The sequence below is a fragment of the Polyodon spathula genome, chromosome 13, assembly GCF_017654505.1.
Source record: "Polyodon spathula isolate WHYD16114869_AA chromosome 13, ASM1765450v1, whole genome shotgun sequence".
NCBI lineage: Eukaryota > Metazoa > Chordata > Actinopteri > Acipenseriformes > Polyodontidae > Polyodon > Polyodon spathula.
This window is the reverse complement of record NC_054546.1, coordinates 20,511,558-20,529,555: the sequence shown is the minus strand read 5'-3', so window position 1 is coordinate 20,529,555 and position 17,998 is coordinate 20,511,558. Positions and strand designations below refer to the sequence as shown.

The 17,998-nt window shown below is 39.6% G+C and overlaps 1 protein-coding gene across 1 annotated transcript in view; it reads right to left on the bottom strand.

Moving 5' to 3' along the window:
- The window catches only part of LOC121325922 (phosphatidylinositide phosphatase SAC2-like), a 97,609-nt gene that overhangs the window by 1,278 nt on the left and 78,333 nt on the right, over positions 1-17,998 (bottom strand). The window contains exons 7-12 of the mRNA XM_041268997.1: positions 14,397-14,595; positions 9,319-9,498; positions 7,912-7,979; positions 7,383-7,507; positions 4,410-4,487; positions 3,259-3,379 (exon numbers count right to left, since the gene is read on the bottom strand). Coding sequence (XP_041124931.1) covers positions 3,259-3,379; positions 4,410-4,487; positions 7,383-7,507; positions 7,912-7,979; positions 9,319-9,498; positions 14,397-14,595 — 771 coding nt within the window. The remainder of the gene's footprint in view (positions 1-3,258; positions 3,380-4,409; positions 4,488-7,382; positions 7,508-7,911; positions 7,980-9,318; positions 9,499-14,396; positions 14,596-17,998) is intronic.

Sequence of the window (17,998 nt, the reverse complement as noted above, 5' to 3'; positions counted from 1 at the left end):
AGGGAGAGATTCAGGCGCTTAATCACCGTGATCCCTGACAACCCGAGTAGCTTTGTAATGTACATTTTGCGGATAGACTGATGTCAAGTCACCGACCGAGAATGGTCGTACCGACTGTTCAGTTATGTACATGTTTAACAACTCGTCCTTTCCAGACCGCGCCTAAAGGTTGACTACGGGTTTATGGCGGCAAGTCATGGAATGTCACAAAAAGCATTTGCACTTTGTTCGACCCCACCGCTGTCCTCAGTCCCCGCCCGGTAGAGCTAAAGACACACATCCGTGAAGTAAAATGATTACCGGTGCAGGTACTGTCTAACAAATCCTGGCTTAGTAACTCATGCAGATCTGACCGTTATGCTGTGCATGAAAGTGCAAAGGCCACGTTAATTCCACCAGGCGGTTCGGACTTGTTCAAATCTGGCAGGTTAGGACAGCTTGCAGCCAGGTAAAGTTTCACGGTATATGACTTGTTCCCTCAATACTTAGGGTCCGGTTCCATCGTCCCGATACATACCATCACCCAATACGGAACGAGTATACTCGAGCGGGACAGCGAAACGTTCCACAGCTTAGTAACGAGACCCGTTCAATATAGGGAGTAATGGAGATCAAGTGCAGCCCGCCTGCCTCCGGAATCCACCGGGTATGCACACCTCTGACAGCGATGACTGGTCACAAGCTGGGCTAAGCAACGGGTGTACTAGACTTCATCTTAGGCACATTGTGAGCCATAAATCCCCGGTCGAGCGCATCACGTAGTGGCCCTGCCCTGTGATCGATTAGAATCCGACTTCACCGCGCTCATCGTTCGTGTTCAACCGGTGAGCTCTAATTGTGTCCGATGCAATGTTTCGCTTCGCCTTGGACTAGGTCGCGCTCCACGGATAGTTGTACGGGTATTGATTGCTCTTTTGGTGACGCTCCAAACACTACAACCTCTTACTATCATTATGGGAGTTTCTCCCTTCATTCTCACTTCTTTTCTCCCCTTTCTATGCCTTCTCGTCTTCGTTTTAGATGTACTTCGTTTAAATGTACTTGTGAGTCGTTGCCTGACCTCATAACTTCTGTAATATTCAATCATCACAACAGGTATACATAACTGAAGAGAATCATTAGTTCACTCATTAGTTTACTATATGGTTATAAGGATTCTTTTAGCCGAACTCCCATAGACCCAAGGTATGCAAACCATGAGGTTTCATCCGTTCCCTATGAGTTTATTTAAAAAAAAAAAAAAAATAGAAAACAAATAAGATCTGTTAGTAACAATTTACACTGGTAACATAGAGTAAACTCTGTCCGATGAACAACTAACAATACTTTAGCAAGAGTTGTTCACCGTTCGGATGGTAGCTATACTTTAGAGAAATATGATATAGAACGAATGATATATCTACTGCGCCACAACATGTTTGGTGTTTTCAATGAAGAGTCTGAATGTTCTTACGCCATTAAAACTATGTAATGACTACAAGTGAACCAGGCCGCCCCCATATTAACCACGAAAGTAAAGATCCTGTATTTGACGTGGTCGATAATCTACGAGCCATAGCGTTTAATCTTTCTTCATGTTTCTTTTTCTCGGTTAGGTGGATTTTTCTTTCAGGACCATATTTGGTGTTGGGTCTAATGTTTTCAACGTGTCGGCCTCTATTTGGATGACAGGCTACTTTGAGCAGTCCGGTTATGACATGCGACTGGACCACGTCCTCATTTTTCCGTGGCTTTTCCCCAAGTACCTCGGAGATTGGCGTTGAACACTCTTCGTCGGGCCCGTCTTGATTGTCATTTTATTCCGAATCGATGTCCGACTCTTCTCGTTCATCTCTATTCTTGTGTCGTACAGACTTATCGAGTTATTCTGTATCTGCCATCTAATCTCTGAACGACTAGCGCAGCTTTTCCAGTTGTTGGATCTGATTTGTAAACTTGCCCTAACGCATTAATGCTTACACACCGGGACTGTGTAACTTCGAGGTTGCCGTGTCCACTCAACAGATAGCACGCCTGTGATATATCAGGCAACACGTCACGTTCCCCAGTGATCAACGCAGACAGATCGTGGTGCGCGTTGTTCGATTTTTTGACTCGTTCTCTCACGAGTCAGCGTAAAAAACAGAAAGGTGTACCTTCGGTTATGAGCTATGACCAGTCCATATGGGTCTGCATTCCGGTTTCAAGTTTCGGCGTGACGCGATTCCGTCGGCTGGATCGGGAGTATAGGTATATTACTTCGTCCACTTGTTTGTACCCAATACATGCTGATGATACAGTCCAGCCCTGAGTTTCATGAGTCGGTCTCAAACATGTGTCTGAAAGATAGTGTTGTGCCCATGTCATTTTGTTCACTCAGAACTAAGAGAACATGCACGTTTATGGTCGTGGACGTTAGGATAGATAAGACACGGATGTTAAAGTATTCTATATTGAAGTGCCTGAAGGATTATAAAAGAGTCTTTGCCCTTGCGTGTATTGACGTCCAACAACAATATCAGTGGTCCGCGTTAGTTCCAGAAGATTCAATTCAAATTAACGAGCGAGCTCCAGTTCTTAACCTTAAAGAGCACGGATCTTCACTCGTTCATAGGTTCTAGTGCTGTCGCACCCGTTGGTGCTACGAACTATAATCCAGATCTTTTAGATAAAGAAGGGTGCATCGGCGTACAGTCTCGTTACCCATGACGGACCACGAGTCATCAATCCAGCCCCTTGCTCCGTGGTTCCGTAGTGATGTTTGCACCATTACTAGTTCCGAAAGCGTCCGATCGCTTAGTAGTGACACTAGGCATCATATCATCAGTCGTCATAATAGATTGCAAAAACCACCCACCCCTAAGCCCCTCGGAGATATGTGCTATCATATACCTCTGGAATCCTGATGATTATGGCACTTATTTATAGTTCGCCAGTATCTCTTCGCAGTTCATTTGATACTATGATCGCATTTTTGGAACTTCTCCATCGATTTGGTGTCCCCCGTCCCACGGTTTTTGTTTTGTTTTGCGGCTTGTTGAGCGCCGCACTTCGTTTACCGATTATTTACCAGTTTTGTGTAAGTGTTTGTACGCGCTCGTGTTGTGCTTGGATTTACGTGACGTTAAGTTTTAATGCAGTGGTCATGGCAATATGTGTTAAAGTGTGTGTGTGCATTACTGGTGTGACGAACCGTTCCAACCCTTCCCCCTATCCCAGGTCTCATACATATCTTTGCTTTGCTGTGATTCTCGTTTTGATTAACCCGCCCACCCCTACCTGCTGTTCCATGACCACGCGAGCTATAGCCGCCTGCACCACATTGGTGCGATCCAGGCAGTCCATGCAGTTCACTCGGAACAGGCCCTCCTGCCGGCAGATCACCCCAGCCTGGTCCACCCTGCAGATAAAACACACTGCTTCAGCAAGGACTGTGCATAATCCAGTCACAAAACACTGCATATCAATTACAGAATAATGTGAATTGATATCAATGACTTTTTTACTTCCTATAGTGAACCCTTTATTATCCAAACCAATTAGAGCCAGGGGGTCGTTCATAAAATTTGCAGGTAATCCGATTCGGAAAGAAAAGTTACTGCTTCTGATTGCAATGTCAACATTATCTAACACAGTGCCCACTCTTAATTACAAGTCTGTGCTATTTGTGTTCAGTTCAATTTTCCCATAGTTTACAGAAGCAAAGCATATCTGTTAACATTACCTAACACACTTCTAATATTACACAAACTCTTACTAGATTTCAAGCAATTCTCTTCTTCTTCTATTTATTTATTTTTTTTAAATAAATGATCGCATTCACATAGTAGAGGAAACATGTTACCATTTCAAATATTGGTACAAAGATAAATGTACTCCTATTGAAAAAGCTAAAATTTGAAAGGCAGTACAAATTTAGATTTAGAGTAAAAACTTTGCAAACATCTCTAATTACTACAGCAAAGTTGTTATAATTTTCCAATATAAGAAATCTCCAGAAATAATTCTAATATAATATTTACTAAAATAAGTGATGCTCCATTTCACTTTAAAATAAAAAACACACTATTACAATGTAGGGTTTAGAAAAAGCACCAGCATTAGTAGCTGGCTTTGTAGTTTAGCTACCAAATAGTTCTGTATATTGGACTACAAATGTATGACTTGCTGTTTTCTTTCCCTGGTTGTGACGCATGTTATTGAAATACAAGACATGAAAGCCACTCAGCAATGATCTAAATATATACCTGAGCCTCCCTCCTTCCTCCAATGAGAGCTAGGAGATCAATTCAAACAGGAGTGGTACTCATCAGCCCTACTTCATATCTGTGATGATGTCACCAATGGCATCCGAGCGTCTGCTCCCCCCTCGCCCCCCCTTCTCTCAAATGAGAGCTAGGAGAACAATTCAAAACAGGAGTGGTACTCACCAGCCCCACTTCATATCTGTGATTAAGTCACCAATGGCGTCGGCGAGGGTCTGGACATTTTCAAACTTCATCCCACGGCTGGGGGAGCACAAAGAGATGGCAGTTACATTTGACAAGTGAATAAGCATAAGATAATAATGAACTGTGTGGAAAAATGAGACCACTGGAGCTATTCTACACAGGGCTGCTGTTTACTACCAACATGAAGGAGGTTAACTGTCAAGAAGTCTGATGTGTGCATGCGTGCATGCGTCTGACAATGCTGCAGTCATCCCGTCATTCATTCATTCATTCTGCAGTTTTTAAAATCTTGATGATAGAAGCTCTCTCTTTCCGGGTCTATTTAAATGATCTAAACAGTGGCGGATCTAGCTCAGTTTAACTATGTATTAATCCTGCTGGGGTGATACAAACTTTATATACTGTAGCTCTACTTATTAACATTATCCCACAAATAATCAGGTTTATAACTTAGACGGTGGTGTTATCAAGAGCCTCCACTGTTCAAATCTTTAAAACAAGGGCTCGCCAACGGTGGCCATTTTAGAATGAACCATCATTGCCCAGCTCTGCACTGAATGGTTTTCCACAATGTGCAAGAACAGAAGTAAAGGGTTAAAGTAGGGATGCACCAAATCCAAGATTCTGGGATTCGAACGAATACCGAATCCATCTCAAAAGATTCATCCGAATACCAAACTGAATACTGAACCAACAAAAACTGTCAAGAAAACTGAAGGAAACTGTTGAATGAAAAAAACTAACTGGCAGCTACTAACAAGAGACACGCACAATCTATAGTTTTGAGCATTTTAGTTTATAGTATTTTTATTAACGAATGAAAATATAACCCTGAATAAGATTTCAGTTTGAAACTTACACAATTTACTGCTAGCCTCCACTCCGCACAATAGAAATGTCAAAATACAGAACTGTTTACTTTACCTTTACAAGAAAGGAGAGGCATCTTTGCCATAACCCACTATTTTCTTTTACGACGTTTCAACCCATGTCAACTGATCTGAGAGCTATGAGGAAAAAATTACCGTGAGTGACCTGAATCTCCCTGCGAAATAAAACCCACGCTGATTTAAATGCACCGTGTGTAACACCTATCAAATAGGCTGCGAAGATTACTTTAATAAAACACAGCAGTTCCCAAATGGTTTGACTTCTACTGGCACATTACAATAATGTAATTTAATTTACTAAAGCATATTGTTCAACAACGTATTGCACAGTTGTTCCAAAAAATATATATTTCTGTGCACCGATTTTTATTTATTTATCTATCTCTGTATGATTTCTAGAACACGTTTCACAGACAAAACAACAAAGCACATTATTTGGGGGGGGGGGTTATGTTTGCATTCAGCAGTTGCGTGACGTGTTTAGTGCGTGTGCCACCAGTAATTTAGGGAGTTGAGAGCTGTGACAGAGTAATGTGCTCTTGTTCTTGAATACCTGTTATTAAATACAACAGTTACTTTCAATACTGGATTCCTGTCTTTTATTTAAAGAAGAACTGCACACACTGGAGGGATGTATTAAAATGGATTCGTATTCGGCTGAATTCGGACCCTCCTCAAAAAGTAGGTATTCGGGCCAAATCCGAAACTGAAATCCTGGATTCGGTGCATCCCTAGCTTAAAGCTATATAGGGGTATTCTGAGAACATGATCAGAAACTGGACACTATTATTTTAACAGCTAGTATTTCAGTAATTCAAAGATTAAAACCTCCACTAAAACGAGGAATCACTCATCTGGGATATATAATAAACAGTTAACAAAGCAGATCCATGCAGTGTGTCAGACAGCCAGGCCATGTGTAATATACTGTACTGGATCACTGAAATCACAGATCATTGTATTGATAGAGAACATCACAAGGGGTGAACTAGAAGGGTCTATGACAATTTATCACCAGCAGTTCATCACCAGCGACAATTCATCACGGAGGGTACATTATCATATCACAGCTGTTTAAAACGCTACAGGTGAAAATGACCGGTGCGGCGCTTGTAGGTTGTTAAAAATTTTGACGCTTCTAGTGTTAAAATAAAGCTTTGAAAAGAAAACTTGTTATTTTTGTTTGGTTTTTTTTGCTTGTTTGTTTGTTAGTTGGGTGGTCACAAACTAGTAAAAGTACATTATGGGTTTTATTTATGTAATTTGTAAGTGAATATGTACTGTATCTGTTATTTATGATTTATTATAGATTTGTTTTTAGCACAGCTGTTATGATATATTGTGGCCTTAATCGGTGAGTTATTGTCCATGATTTATTGTCGCTGGTGATGAATTGTTGGTGAGGAAAAGTTTGTGATGAATTGTCGCTGGTGATGAATTGTTGATGATGAAAAGTGTGTGACAAATTGACATGAAAACGAACTAGAATGAGGCCATGATATCAATCAAGGGTTAAACATGTATACAGAGAAACACTGTGTCCCCTGGTAGTATTATCACACCCCCTGGCAAGAGACAAAGGACCACACTTATCAAGGTTTTTACAGCAAGATTAACCTTACTCTTTTTTTATTTTATTTTGCTGAGGTAAAAGAAAACTTAAAAAAAAAAACAACAAAACAACTCCTACAGTTCACTTAAGGACTCAAAAATGCCCCTGAAGTGTTTATTACCAGTGCTGTAATATTAACACTTTTATTTTTCTTTCACAAAAAAAGGTGTCATTTACATTGTGTTCTACACACCTTGACAAATCTGTGATTCCCCAGTGCTGTAAAATTTTCAAATAAAAATCCACCAGTGACTTATCCTGACAAGGAACAGGGGACTCAAATCAATCCCTTAATGCTGAGTTAAAACCTAATGCCAAAATATTCCTCCTTTGATCAATCCAATCCAAATTGTTTTCCTGGTACAATAAAATGCTCTTTAAAAACCCCAGCTGTGACATCCCGACTGGTGGATTGAATCAACCCCTTAGTGCCGCGCAGTGCAGTCTCACCAGTGCTCGTGGAAATCGAAGGACACGTAGGTAAGGTTGGGGTTGTTGTAGAGTAGCACTTGCTTCAGGTACGCGTCTCCGATCAGCTTCTCCCTCCCGCTTTGGTCCACCAAGTTGATGATAACCTGGCGTGAAACCAGACAAGTTGATTCTTGATACTACATCAGCACTCCATGCTTGGTGTAGCTAAACAGGCAGCCTTATACAGCTGCTAACTTACTGCACCTAGAAGTACTAGTTTTAAAATGAAAACACATGTTTGTTATAACTTTCTTTAGAAACTACACATCTGAAAGCTATATAGCTAAAAGACGTGCATGATATGCAAGATATATGGAATTATTTTGTTATCTACAATCACTTTAACACAAAAAAACATTATTAAGACATCATACAAAGGTAGGAAAACAGTTAATAAAACTAAGAAGCTATCATTTGAAGAGAAGAACACTGCATGTTGAGGTAAACCCATGATAGCTGTGTAATTGGTACTACATTATATTTCCTCTCTAAATGAAGCCAAGAGCACCTGCTTCTTGTAGATCTTCAGCTGCTCTTCAAAATGAGCAGCAAAGTAAGGAATGGTCTCAGTTTCTCCTGGGGAAAGAAAACGGAGGGGACACATTGTTTTACAACATTAATCTCGAGACAGCGCAGAGTCAGAGTCGGTCTCATTCACCAGTGCTAATTAGAAGAGAGCGTGGAGTTAAGATTAATTTTTCAAATCATTCCTTTCCTTTCCTTTGCTGCCTGGAGAGACTTCTTTGATTGCTTTACTGTCTTTACTGTAATAACTGCTGCGATTGTTCAACTGCTTTAATGTAATAATCATTGTGATTGTTCAGCTGCTTTCATTTGAAGCCAATGCAGTTGACTAACAGTGACTTCAACTGAAGTAATGTGTTGCCACTGTGAGAAGCTCATTTTAACAGAATACTGCTAATTGCAATTTTGATCAGTGATGTGTTGGAATTGATTTTAAGAAGGAATTGGAACTGTCCCCAACCCTGGTAAACACAATCCCACCACAATCCCAGTGACTGATCTGAAGTAAATGTGAAGCAGTGCCGGGTGAATCCCGCTGAACCACCGCAGTCATGTGACTGAGCATGTAAATGCCTTCAGATGTGTGTACAGTTAATGAGTCAAATTACAGACATCTCAGAATGACATTGTAGAACACTGTGCGATTCAAAACTGAAGTGGTTCAAAAGTCTCTAACATTAGAGTTCATTGATTTAATTGGTTATTTGATTCATTTAACCTTCGGAATGAAAGTTTTCTGGAAGACGAATGCATTACTGTGATGTATTACATTCAAAGCCCTTCATTTATTTTATTTTATATAAAATGTAGCATTTATTGCGTTCAAATAATCAAATAATAAGCATCTCACCTGCTTCTATTCACTGCAATGCTTACAACTGTCTGCATGACCAGGTCCGCAGCAACACGACAGTACATATTTTGTAAAATCTATTTTTTTTTTTTTCTGTAAAAATTGATTTTAAATAAACCCCTGAAAATCAAAGGCCTTGTCTTAGATTAAAATACTGTTAGCATAGCAATATACAGGGTTTATCGTGGTCATTTAGCAGTTTTCCTATGGCTATACTATGCATTTACCATCGTTTACCATTGTTTGCCATGTTCTTTAAGATGATTTGCCACACCTCTTTGGGCTTCACAGTGCTTACATGGGCTTTGCCATGCTTTTACTTTGCTGTGTTTTTACTACGGGGAAACTTTTATAAAGGGAAACAGACAAAATAAAAATATATCCAGAACAGGTTCTTTAGTTATTTATTAATAATTACTTTCAATAATCACTGTTATAGAAAATCTGAACTTAGGCATACAACAAGTTCAAACTGCAATCTATGTTAAAGTGCAGTTTGGAATGACATGTTACTGAGTGCAGCAAAGCGGCACTCACCTGTTTCCAGTCGAGGCCGGGGATTGTACCGATACCCCACCTGGCTCCAGAACACAGGCACGGAGCCACGAGTCTGCACGAAGGACAGGGTGTGGTTGTGCACATGGATCAACTGCTCCGTTTCAACATAATTGGCCACATTGCCGTTCTTGTCGACTCCTCGTCGTTTATAGCGCATCCCTGGATCAAAAGGACATGCATTGAATTCAAAGAGCAACAAAAGTCAAGTTTCATTTTGTGTAGTATTGCAATTACTCAGACACAGTGTTTGTGTATTTTTCTGAAGTATAATCTGCTTTCATTGGAGTCCACAAGCTGCTCTTCAGTTCTAGTTCCCTGCCACAGATATATGTTAGATGTCTTTATAGATGCGAGAGACACCACTACTCCTTTGATCAAGTTTCCTTTTGTTTTGCTTGTAATACCCTAGCTATACACTAGATGGTGCTGTTGTGTACCAATATAAACACACTTTGACTGATCTACTGTATTCAACATTACATGCCTATGGCAGGTGACAACAAAGGACAGGGCAATTAATATAAAAATCCACTCAGCAGGATTACAAACCCCATAGAAATGTAAGGAGACATGTGGCATATCAATGTGGCAGTCAATCCTCAGCTACCCAGGTCCTTTTCTGAATCACTTAATTAAAAGTATAGACAGGTGAGACTTATTCCAGGTTGGATAACTCCTGTAATGACAGGGTTTGAAACTCACACTAGCCCTGCACCTTGTCCTGGGTTTCAGAATTTCCCTTGTTGAAATGACCAGAATCCAGGTGTTTGAAGAATCAGACCCCTGGTAAATCTCCTCTGAATTAACTGATTACATTTCTCATCACAGCATGACTTAGTCACACCTGAGTCTGTAGGTCTATTAAAAGGAGTTGTTTGTACAGCTACAAGGGAGGAACAGAATTATTCAACAGCAAACTCCTGGCTCCTGGTCATTTCAATAATAATTCATTGAGGGTATTTCTGATAGCCAGGCTAGAGTTTCAAGCCATGTACAGTAACAGCTGTAACTATGGCATATGTGGTTTGTTATTTATTATGTTCAAAATCACGTTTACTTGGGACAATACATTGTAATATCTTTATAGGTTGCAGCGGACAGTGTCCCTCACCTCCAAGCTTCACTCTTAAGTGATTTCTGTTAACAATTGCCTAAAAAGTATATAATATCTTGTCTTGCTGTTTTAACCTCTTGGCTTGCTTGAAGCCCTGGGGTGCCTCAATTATTCTCTGAAGAGACAGATTTCTTGTAATGCAGACAGCAGCTGGTTGTATTGAACACCTAAGCGTCTATCACCCTAGACACCTCGCTGCCAGTCGCTGCGTGAACAGGGCACCGTGCATCTGGAGAAGAAACAGCTTATATTGCTGGCTCACCTTCAACTTATGATTAAAGAACTCAATGCTGAAGTTGTTTTGTGCAGATGCTGGTATTCTAGGAACACCCAGGAGACTGTAGTTGGTCAATGCGGCCTATATTATACCCCTCATGAAGTCACTCAGATCCTTCTGCTTTCTCATGATTGTACACTTCAAGAACTGCGGTTTCTTTTTTTTTTTTTTTTAAACTGTATTCATTATTTCCACACAGCTTCCACAGGTTATAAAACAAGACCAGCATGTCAAAGTCTTTTTTCTAAACAAATTTCAGTGTGACTTGAGGGGGGGAGCCCTTTTTAATTTCTTTGCTTCCTATTGGAACGGATACCTAAGCTGTGTGTAGGGCGTGGAAGTGCTGGTTGCTCAAACTGTATTAAATGATCTCTCATAATAAGAGAAACTCTACACATGACATTCACGGATTAGAAATACAAAAACAAAGATTGTTCTCAGGAACGGCTATTAAGCATAAAAATGCGTTGGTTTTTCAGCTTTAAAATTGTACCATATCTTCTATGCACAGGATCTGTACACAAATCATGATAAATCTTTAACAGTGATTAATTTATTTTATATGTTTATACAAGTTATAAAATTGAACGTGACTGTGGGATACCACAGCTTAAAACCCTAGGGCTCGGTATCCTCACCAGCTAAAAAGTGAAGAAATCCAATTTACTTTAAACTCATATCGATTCATTCAAAGACACACATTAGTTAAACGAATCTTCAACCGTGACACTCCCAAAACGCAGCAGTTTCAGTGTGAAGTCAATATAAAACTGCGCTAAATCATTTGAAGGTCATTTTCATTGACCCTGCAGTGGAGATGAAGTCTCCAGCATGCTGAGATGACAGGAAGTAATAATGTACTGAAACAGAAACACTCACTGCCGGGAGAAAATGGAAATAAATATTCGAAGTGCTTCTGACTACAAACTGCAGCCCAAGACCGCACCATGGCTAGAAGCACCCTTATTGTAAACTGGAAGTTGAACTTTAAAGCTTTAATTACTTTAAAGTGTTTAATATGTTTCCAGAGTGCTTGGTTCGTAATTACTCAAATATTGTGTTGAGGTGCTTTGAGTTCAGGAGCTGCTCTTCAGTTCTAGTTGCCCATCACTAACATAATGTACGAAACATAAGCTAGATGAGTCAAAGTATTTTTATGTTAGTAAGTGCCAGCACTACCTAGTGTACTGCTGTGTGTTGCTGCGTGATGCTGGCAATACAATAGAAAATGGAAAATGTCCGATTACTTGATAGTGCTGACTCTTACTTCAATACAGACACTGTCTGCTCTAGTTTATGTTACATATGTCTAAGCCAAGAAGCAAGACCTGAAGAGCAGCTCCTAAACTCAGGGAAAAAAATCCAAACAATATATTAGTATCAATATAACAAGTATTTGAGTAATTTCAGTAAGAAGCACTCTGAATGATTTCAGACAAATCATATAAAAAGGTAAGGGGGCAGCAAAACAAATGAAGACAATGTAATCTGACCCGACTAAATTTGGAGCTACAAATTCTTTTTTTTTTTTTTTCTTTTGAACAATTACTTGTATTCATTTTCCAATTTTTCTCCCGATTTTTGGATTGTCCAATTATTATTCAACCTGGCTCACTGCTGCAACCCCCATACTGACTCGGGACAGACGAAGACGAGCACTCGCGTCCTCCGAAACGAATGGTGTCAGCTGTTAGCTTTTTTTCAGACCCCCAGATCATCACCGATCCTCCACCACATTTCACAGTGGGTGCGAGACACTGTGGCATGTAGGCCTCTCCAGGTCTCCGTCTAACCATTAGACGACCAGGTGTTGGGCAAAGCTGAAATTGGACTCATCTGGGTGTGCTTCAGCAAGGCTGGAATCGGGCAGATTTGTCTGTGAAGGATGCATGAATCAAGCCAAGTACAAGGTTGTCATGGAAGAAAACTTGCTTCCTTCTGCTCTGACAATGTTCCCCAACTCTGAGGATTGGTTTTTCCAGTAGGACAATGCTCCATGCCACACAGCCAGGTCAATCAAGGTGTGGATGGAGGACCACCAGATCAAGACCCTGTCATGGCCAGCCCAATCTCCAGACCTGAACCCCATTGAACACCTCTGGAATGTGATCAAGAGGAAGATGGATGGTCACAAGCCATCAAACAAAGCCGAGCTGCTTGAATTTTTGCGCCAGGAGTGGCATAAAGTCACCCAACATCAATGTGAAAGACTGGTGGAAAGTATGCCAAGACGCATGAAAGCTGTACTTGAAAATCAGGGTTATTCCACCAAATATTGATTTCTGAACTCTTCCTAAGTTAAAACATTAGTATTGTGTTGTTTACAAATTAATATGAACTTATTTTCTTTGCATTATTCGAGGTCTGACAACACTACATCTTTTTTGTTATTTTGTTATATTTATAATCTTCCTTCTGTTAGTCCTACATTGTTATAACTAATAATTTAAATTATTTTTCACATATTTAAACCAAGTTTAATTATTTGTCTGGAGGGTAAATGTCAGAGAAGCCCCAGGTATTAGCCCTGCATCCTGCACTCAATTACAAGTCATGAATCTATAATGGCTTTCCACGCCAAAGTATTCAAAAGTAGCATCTGTTGATCAGCAGCTGGGTTTTATCGCACCCTCCTTGGTTATTCATGCTGCTTATATTGGGTAGAGGGGGGCTTCTATGTTCTTAGCTAGCTGTTGAATGTCCAGAATTCCCCAGGCATTTGTAATACGCCTTGGTCACAAGCAAGTCATGTGCAAGTGTGTATTATGAGTGATTTCCACCAATATGAAACCCCCTCCATTATAGAAGGCCTGGTTTAGTATGAACCAAGAACCTTAATGTTCAGCATGGCTGGCTAACTGGTCCTGTTTTATTAATTGGATTTTTGATTTGTCATCAGTTTGTGGATCAAATGGGACTGGTAGCTGTTTGCCTTTGGGTAGGGGTTCAAACACAATAAAAATGACAGGGAAGTATTAAAAAAAAATGAACCTGGTTGTACAAAGAAATGGTGTTAAAAATGTAGTTATTAAACTGAAAATCTGTTATAAACCATGGATATTGTTAGGAGCTTCTTGATAAAAACAAGTACAGTTATTTCCTGTTTTTATAAGTGTGGAAGTTTCCAATGTTTTACTTTAAATATGATCCTATACCCCCACCTCACATATCCCTCTTATCTGTTTGTACTTGCAGAATTAAAGCATGATTAAACCAGTTTTTACAGTTCATAACTTAACCTGACTTCTTTTACCCTGAAAACTACAAAAATGTAAAACCAGCCCCTACTTGTAGCAGGTTTCAACTGAAACAGATCGTGGCCTCAACACAGAATACAGAGGAGCTTTTACTATTGAAGAGGACTTCACACTTCTGCCAGATTGAGCTGCCCCTCTGTTGACGCCCTACATTTTTTTTTTTTTAAGGATATGCATACAATGCTAATGATACAAAGTTTTGCTTTCTGGTTCCTGATCAAACTCACTGGATCACATGTTAATTACATACAGCAGTATGCAGCTGCTTACCTATAGCAAAAAAATTCTCGGTTACCACTCCTTTAAGGATTGTGCAATACAAAAATAAAGTTAATTTAAGAGGACATTATGAAACACAATCATCTGAGCTATCTTTCTGCAGTTGCCCAGTAGGAGGCGCTGTGCATACCTGCGCGGTGCCGGCTCCTCCGGGAGATGAGTGCTACCAGGAAGCGGGGGTGGATGTCGTCCACACAGGGGGGCTCCTGGAGAGGGGTCTCAGGGCTGCTCTTCTCCTCGTCAGAACTGTCACTGTAGTTCACCACCATCTCCTCCACCTGCACAAACCCTTGGATGATAGGCAGAATCCAGGAGTCCGCCTGCACGTCCTGCACACGCATACAGGGGGAGACAGTGAGTCACACTGAATAGACCTTTAGAGCAGTAGTTCTCAACCTTGGGGACCTGCTGTCCTGCTGATTTTTGTTCCATCTGAGCTCTCAATTACTTAATTCAACCTTAACTGAACTAATAATTTGCCTAAATATTTTAGCTTACAAAAAGTTGGAGAATTCAAGTAACTTATATAATTTTATATTTAACGTGAAATCTCAAACTCTTAAAATAATTAAAAAGCTCTCATTAGGCACATTACTTCCATTAAGGGTTCAATTAAGTAATTGAGAACTTGGTTGGAACACAAAACAGCAGGACAGTGGGTCCCCAGGACAGGATTGAGAACCACTGTTAGGAGAGGTTCAAACAGTTTAATCCAAACTCTGAACTGATGATCACACATCTGCTGCTTGGAGACATAAGGGACATGGGTATAGGCATGTATGTACATATACAGTCGCAGACAAAAGTATTTGGGCAGTTTAATTAAAAAAAAAAAAAAGAGAGAAAACCACAGTGATTTCTATCATTTCTAATTGTTCTATCGAAAGATATACATTTAATTAAGTAGAGACTCAGCTTTATAATAAAAACACAAATGATTACATAACATGCATAAAATGAAACCTCACATGCACAAACTAATTACATACTTTGACATAAGTATTTGGGCAATCAACATATTATGAAACCCATTCATTGCTAATTATTGACAATTATCATGACTGAAAACCAACATCTGATGATAATTATAGAATACCTAAACACATAATAATGAAGTGCTGAAGTGCCACAAAAAAATGATTAAAACTAAAGTACTGCAACAGTCTCAAAATGGCAGTGATATAATTAAAAGAAAAAAGGCTCCATTTACCAAAAAGCACTGTGTGGGCTTGTGACAGGGTTGGCAGAGTGGTGATGCCAGGCCAGAATGCAGGAAGAAACACACAAGTGCAGTACTGCAGAGCAAAAGACGCTGCAGCACCATTTATTTTGAAACAAAAAATAAATAAAATATTTTAACAAAAACACACTGCTCACAGAGCAAAAATAAAAGTCAAACAAAAGCAAATCACGAACACTAAACAATGCAATCAGGCTGGGCAGTAGCCTTCACTGATCGTACTTACTTTTACCCTCCTCTCTCGCTCTCGTTCACTCTTCTGAACACCCACCCCGAGCGGGGAGAACTGCAGGCTTATATATCGTGGCCGAGGGGTTTAACTAGCTGGTAATTATTCTATTACCCCTCGGCCACAATCTGCACGAGTTTATTAATGTGGATGGGGCTTCCCATCCACGCTGCAACACAACAGAAAAACACACTGCTACGCAGTCACATAAATACAATAAATGAATCATAATACAAAGTAAATCCAAAATATGCTCAGGGGCGGGAATTACTCTGTTCTTAAATAAATATAAAATAAAAACAAAACAATAAAGTGGCGAATGGCAACTCAAATAATAAAAAAAAAACATTTTATGGCAAGGCTTTGCCCTGCCCCCTTTTCACGTACAGGGCTCCTGGCCATGTTACAGGGCTATTTTTGACAAACACATGAGAACAGGAACTACTGCAACTAGATCCAGGTGTGGAAGACTGTGACAGAGACCGATTGATTCTTGGTGATAAATCTCTCTCCTGACCTGTGAGGGCACTGTGTAAAGGGAACAGAGTGCCCTGGACTGGATGGCCAGATAATTCATTCCCAGGGTTAGGAGGAGATCGGACATCTAGAAAGGGGTCAGAGCTACGATACACTAAATCATCGACCCATCGATGTGGCAGCCGCGGATTGGAGAAGAGGTTGCACTAGTTAACCAAGGGGTCATGATTGACGGTACAAAAGGGGGTGTAGTAAAGTGATCTGTTCCTTGTTGCTGAACCAGAAGGAGAAAATGTGTGTTACTATCGTGAGTGTTTTGTTTGTTTTGTCGTTATTAAATATACTGTTTGTTATTATTTAGACGGCTAACACGATGCAGAGCTGTCGCAGGAGGCCAGCCCAAACCCGGACAACACTGCACTTTGTTTCACGAATATATACACCACAAGCACTTTAGCACTTGCTGTGGACTTGTGTTTGTGTTTTGTGTTACGTCTGGGTGTATAAGATCGGGACTGTTATTTTGGGACCAACCCGTGGATTAAAACAGAGCAATAAACGGCGCTCTATTGCTTGTTTCACATTGAGAAACACACTGCACTGCACACTGTTAACCAGTTTGTCACAAAGACCAATAAAAACTTCTGCAAAATCTGGAAGAATCATTCAAGCAGCCCTGCAAAATCATCGGATTACTGCAAAATATTTGACATAAGAATTGAGAGATGATGATCAAGAAATTCACGTGTGAACAATTCAGTGATACCTTAAGATGAATGTCCATGGGCAAAAATCAAGATGCAAATAACACAGAAACAAAAGCGATTGAAGTTTTCCATTGAATACTGAAGAAGCCCAATGATTTCTTCAACCAAATGTTATGGTCAGATAAATCCAAAATATAACCTTTTTTCATCAACAAAGCAACAACATGTTTGGAGGAAGAGAGGAGAAGAATTTAAAGAAAAGTTCATCATGCCCAGTGCTAAACATAGTGGAGGTTGTGTGATGGTATGGGCTTGTTTTTCTTCCTCAGGCACTGGTGACCTTTGTATTGTAGAAGGATCAATGAATGTTGCAAAATATCTAGAAATTTTGAACTCTAATTTATTACCCAGTGCCAGAAGGCTTATTAGACAGAAGATTTGTATTCCAGCAGGATAATGACCCTAAGCATTCTGCAAAGGAATTTCTGAAAAAAAGGAAGATTACAGTTATGGATTGGCCATCTCACTCCCCAGACTTGAATCCCATCAAGATGTTGTGGATTGACTTGAAGGCTGCTGTTGCAAACAGGATACTTTTTTCAAAGTGTGAAATTAGTTTGTGCATGTTTTTTTTTTTTCATTTTAAGAATGTTATGTAATAATTAGTTGTTTTATTATAAAGCGGAATCTATATTTTAAATTTATACCTTTCAATGGAACAATTCAATTATAGAAATCACTTTGTGGTTGTTCTAATTTTCTCACTGCCCAAATACTTTTGTCTGAGACTGTGTGAACATCTCTAAAAAGATTTTTAGACATCACCATCACTGCTTCTAATTCTATCACAACACCACCATTTTCTACAAAGAAACAGACTCTCGTTCATACTTGAGATGCAACTAAAAATGTAATCTTAGTTCATCTTGGTTTTAATTGCATATTTGAGTGATACAACTAATGCATTCATCTCATTCAAGTTTGTTTCATTACTGATGCTATTATTATTATTATTATTATTATTATTATTATTATTATTATTATTATTATTATTATTATTATTTTAATTTTTTAAAAAG